General features: G+C 37.6%; 1 protein-coding gene and 1 pseudogene across 3 annotated transcripts; both read right to left on the reverse strand.

The window, feature by feature from the left end:
- Nucleotides 1-668: 668 nt before the first annotated feature.
- On the reverse strand, nucleotides 669-2,138 carry LOC106407170 (probable calcium-binding protein CML22). 3 transcript variants are annotated; one of them, XM_013847973.3, is made up of 5 exons: nucleotides 2,007-2,138; nucleotides 1,623-1,823; nucleotides 1,351-1,556; nucleotides 1,091-1,274; nucleotides 669-995 (listed from the first exon to the last, which is right to left on the reverse strand). In XM_013847973.3, the coding sequence occupies exons 2-5, from the start codon at nucleotides 1,816-1,818 to the stop codon at nucleotides 889-891; spliced, it is 693 nt and encodes a 230-aa protein (XP_013703427.1). In that variant the 5' UTR covers nucleotides 1,819-1,823; nucleotides 2,007-2,138; the 3' UTR covers nucleotides 669-888. The 3 variants fall into 3 exon arrangements, with proteins under 3 accessions (XP_013703427.1, XP_048618415.1, XP_048618414.1); XM_048762458.1 differs by lacking the exon at nucleotides 2,007-2,138 and adding an exon at nucleotides 1,911-1,968 and having other exon boundaries at nucleotides 1,354-1,556; XM_048762457.1 differs by lacking the exon at nucleotides 2,007-2,138 and adding an exon at nucleotides 1,911-1,968.
- On the reverse strand, nucleotides 2,114-3,966 carry LOC106407169 (annotated as a pseudogene).
- Nucleotides 3,967-4,202: the final 236 nt, after the last annotated feature.

Below are 4,202 nucleotides of genomic sequence, written 5' to 3' on the forward strand. Positions count from 1 at the left end.
TGGTTAACTCTCACTTTTCATCCTTAATTACATTTATTGATTGTTTATTTGATTCAATTATTGACTTAGATTGCTCAAATCGAAAAGCATAGACTTGGATTTCTCACTTTTCATTCTCAATTACATATCTTGAATGTTTCTTTGATTCAATTATTGAATTAATTGAATTAGATTTCTCACTTTCCATGTTAGTGACAAATTCTTTTTAGTACTAGAATTGACATAAACAATTTTATTTTAGATATTTTTCATCTTTAGTATGTGTAAATATATTGCTTTTATTTCCCATTTCATTTTTTTATTATTACATGTACTTAGTGATTACGGTTTAACTTCCAACAATCCAAACCATGATGAAATGTTTTTATGCTATAAGCTGATCAAACACGTTGGAGATCGCTACATGTACCTGAGTCTGAAGAACTCTTCCGAGGCTAATCATCTATACGCTTAGAAGGAAACACAAACTGAACTGATCAAAATTTTATACATATCCGAAAAATACTATATTCTCTTTATCCAAAATATATAAAATTAAAAGAACCAATCCAAACAGAATATCCAAACACACATGCCCAATCCGGTAAGATTTGTGCTCAAGATTAGTTGCAACAATCATAGTCCGAACTGGTTTCTATCAGATGTGTGATGAACAAATCCAACCTTCATGATAGAACTAACATAACATAATCAAGCTGTCGTATGTGTACAGCTATAGTTTTGGCAAATGTCTCACAACAATTAAACATAAATAATGAGTTAAACAAGCTTGTAGAATCATCTTAATCGTAGATTAGTACATGATGATTTAAACAAGCTTGTAGAATCATCTTAATCGTAGATTAGTACAAGATTTGAAACTCTTTAGGTTTAAGTGTTGTTTCTTAATTAGCTGCTCATATAACCATCTGCGTCATCAATACCCACCCAACTCATGAAAGCAAATAGAAACTCTCTAAAGCCCACTTTCCCTTTTCTTCCCCAATCCATTTCTTCTGCACCACACAAACAAAAGGATGATAGACAGAGTCCAGTTAGTAATCAATCCGTTTCATCTGAATTAACCAATATAAAAGAGATTAGTACATACCAAATCTCATGTTGGTGACATGTTTAGGAGATCTCTCTAGCGGATAGTCTTCATTATTCAATGTCTTTATAACATCAGCCTTGTTCAACTTCCCTTTACCATCTTTGTCCAGAAACAAGAACACTTCCAGTATCGGATCAAATATAGATTCAACCAACTTCGGACCCAACTCTATCGATTCCTCCTAAGAAACACAACAACAAGATTTAGTTACTCTCAAACATTCAATCTATCTATCATCCCATCTGGTTAATTACTACCACGTTAGATTCAGCGGAAGGTTTTGCTAGAAGATAAATGAGACAAAGAAGAACAATAAACTCATTAAACTGTATCCCTTTGCTTCCATCAACATCACACCATCCATATAGACCTTTCACTTCTTCCTCCGACAAACTCATCAGCTTTAGTTCCTCTAAGCACTTCTTCAGCTCCTCCATATCAATCGTACCGTTTCTATCTTGATCTGCAAATTTTTAGAAACCTAATGTTAAAATCTTTATGAATCTTGAAAGATTAAAGAAAACGTTACCATAGGACTCAAAAACGTTTCTGATGTTTCTTAATCCCTCTCTTAGCTTTGGAAACATCATGATGATTGAATCCATTGACTTTAAACTCCGGTGTCCCGGATAATACCTCCGTCTCTCCACCATTTTCCGTTCAAGCTTCGCGTCCAGCTCAGCATACTTCTTGTTGCTCTCCGAGTTTACACAGCAGCAGAGCATACTTCCTAGGCAGGTTTTGTATTTCAAAAGTATGCGTTAAACCAAATAAAAGTTGATAGAGATTACAATAAAAAAGATCTCAGTCATGTTACTTATGGATGAGAGGGACAAGGCGTAGCAGATTAAGTAAAGCATAAACAATCATGACGAAAAGCATTACGAATAGTAGCAAAGTTAAAGGCTCAAACCTTGGTGGCACTTGCATCATTTCAATGTTTTAAAATGATTACTTCTATCTCTTTTGTTTCTTTATAGTTTCTGCTCTCAACCCCTTTTAATAAAAATAAGGCAAAGGTTTAAGGAATCACTAAAGCTTCAACATCAAATATATACATGACAAGTTTTGTATCAGAATAATACAATCCCCTCCAAAGCAAGTAAAGAAGTCTCTCTCTACCTTAATCTAAAGCTTTAACCAATGGTACTACTATTAGGCCACCCTGCTTCATACCCAAGGCCCATATCACGGTGTCGCTTCTTCATCGATGCAGCAGAAATCGAGCTACCATTGGTGTTGGAAGTCAAAGGGCTTTCTACTGAACAGTTGGTTGTAATGTTGGTTTTGTGGTCTATTGCTACTGAAAGCTCGGACAAAGATGGCATCATCATCATCTTTGTTGCGTCGAAGAAAGGGACTCTTGTGCTATTGGAGACTCTGATGGCTAGCTCTGATAGCTCTTCCCTAGCTGCCTCAAGGCCAGCAAAAGTAGCAGCTTGCTCGTCAAAGGCCTTGCAAGCTTTCTCAAGAATCGAATGCAGGTACTTTCCTTGTGCCTCTATCCTAAGCTGGAGTCTTCGTTGCACCTGCCCATACTACAAAGGTTATGACCATTGGGTTCATTCTCAAGGGTGGTTTGTTTGGATCTTCAAGTTCTAAAGCTAACCTCCAATTGCTTGTGTAGTCTTCTTTGGACTTCCATCTGAGCGCGTAGAGCTTCAGTGACTTGGTAACCCCTGGTTTGCATACAAGTAAAGAGGTTTTGTAAAACTGTAATTCGCTAAAACCAAATCAGTAAGAACAAAAAAAGAGAGTCAAATGTAACCTACTCGTTCTGCTCTTGCGCTGCCATTCTCAATGATGATGAAGAAGATGAACCTGTGTCCTGCTAACTCTCGCCAACACAAGAAGCTGCATCATCATCAAGTTAACAGAATTAGTGCGCGTCAGGAGACACAGCTAAGATTCATCAAAACAGGGCTCCACACTAGATGTTACTCTTCGTTTTCTCATTTCTAAATTCGAGCGTTTCTTTTAACAATCGGATCTAAATCCATGAGCAGTACTTGTGGCAACACCAGTGAGGAAACGATAAAGAGTACCTTGGGCCTCACACAGGAGGCATGTCTACAAATTGTCTAACAAGTGAGGATCCAAATAGCCAAAACTGAATAAAAAAGAGGAACAAAAAAGGCTCAAGTGAATACATTACCATCCTTGGAGTTGTCAGTAGTTGATTCTTTGCAAGCTTGCCTCCCTAGCCGAAATTTCTGTTGCGCAAATTACATACACAAAGGAGAGAAGCTTAGCACCCAAAATTTTGCTATAACACTTGGGAAGCTTAAACTAAAACTCCAGTCAACGTTGAACAAAAAAAAAAAACTCCAGTCTAACAAAATCTCATTCCAGTTAGAAACCACACAACTGTGGAATCAGTTTGTTCGAAGGCAAACCTGAAGATGTGATTTGAGGTGGTAGAGAGTCAGACCTTTCACTCCCATTGTTCTCATGATAGTTCTGGGCGTCGCTTCTGTAAATTATGAACACATTGAACAGACAGAGAGACGGTTTCCATTTAACAAGTATCTAGAAAAAAAAAAGACAAAACTTGACTACTTGAGCTGAGTAGGATCTTAATTACAGAAAGCAAGAAAAAGAGAACATTTCATCAAGAGAAGAAGAAGCCACGAAATGAGAAAAGAGAACACCTTTCATCAAGACAAGATCCAAAAAAGACAGTAGAAAAGGTAGTACTCACTATCGGGACCGCCGAGCTGCGAGACGGCGTCAACGAACCTCTCGTGGAGCTCAGCAGTCTACCGGAGACGGGGTTTGGGGTCAGTGGTTAAGACCAAACAGGCGTCGCCTGGAAGGTCAGTTCCATCAAGAGGACCATGGTACTCACCACCGTCCAGAGGAAGCGAGTACATTTTTGATGGCGGATAAGAACAGATATCAGCTCAATCTATGGATTTCGATTGGAAATCACTAGAGACCTTCAACTTGAAAATGATGAATTTAATCGAATCTCTTTCAAGGCTTCTCGAACAAGATAAATTGAATCAAATCTCTATCGAAGTATAAAACACAAAGCTAGTTTATTAATTATCAAAAAAGGTGTCTTACAAAAGCCATAAGAGAGTTCATTATATAGAATTCTTAAACC

This window comes from Brassica napus, chromosome C7, assembly GCF_020379485.1.
Source record: "Brassica napus cultivar Da-Ae chromosome C7, Da-Ae, whole genome shotgun sequence".
Classification (NCBI taxonomy): domain Eukaryota; kingdom Viridiplantae; phylum Streptophyta; class Magnoliopsida; order Brassicales; family Brassicaceae; genus Brassica; species Brassica napus.

Coding starts and splice junctions, on each gene's coding strand:
- LOC106407170 (XM_048762457.1), bottom strand. CDS start 1,953: ATGCTTTACTTAATCTGCTACGCCTTGTCCCTCTCATCCATAA. Junction 1,824..1,910: donor CTTGTCCCTCTCATCCATAA/GTAACATGACTG, acceptor AAACCTGCCTAG/GAAGTATGCTCTGCTGCTGT. Junction 1,275..1,350: donor CTTCCGCTGAATCTAACGTG/GTAGTAATTAAC, acceptor TGTGTTTCTTAG/GAGGAATCGATAGAGTTGGG.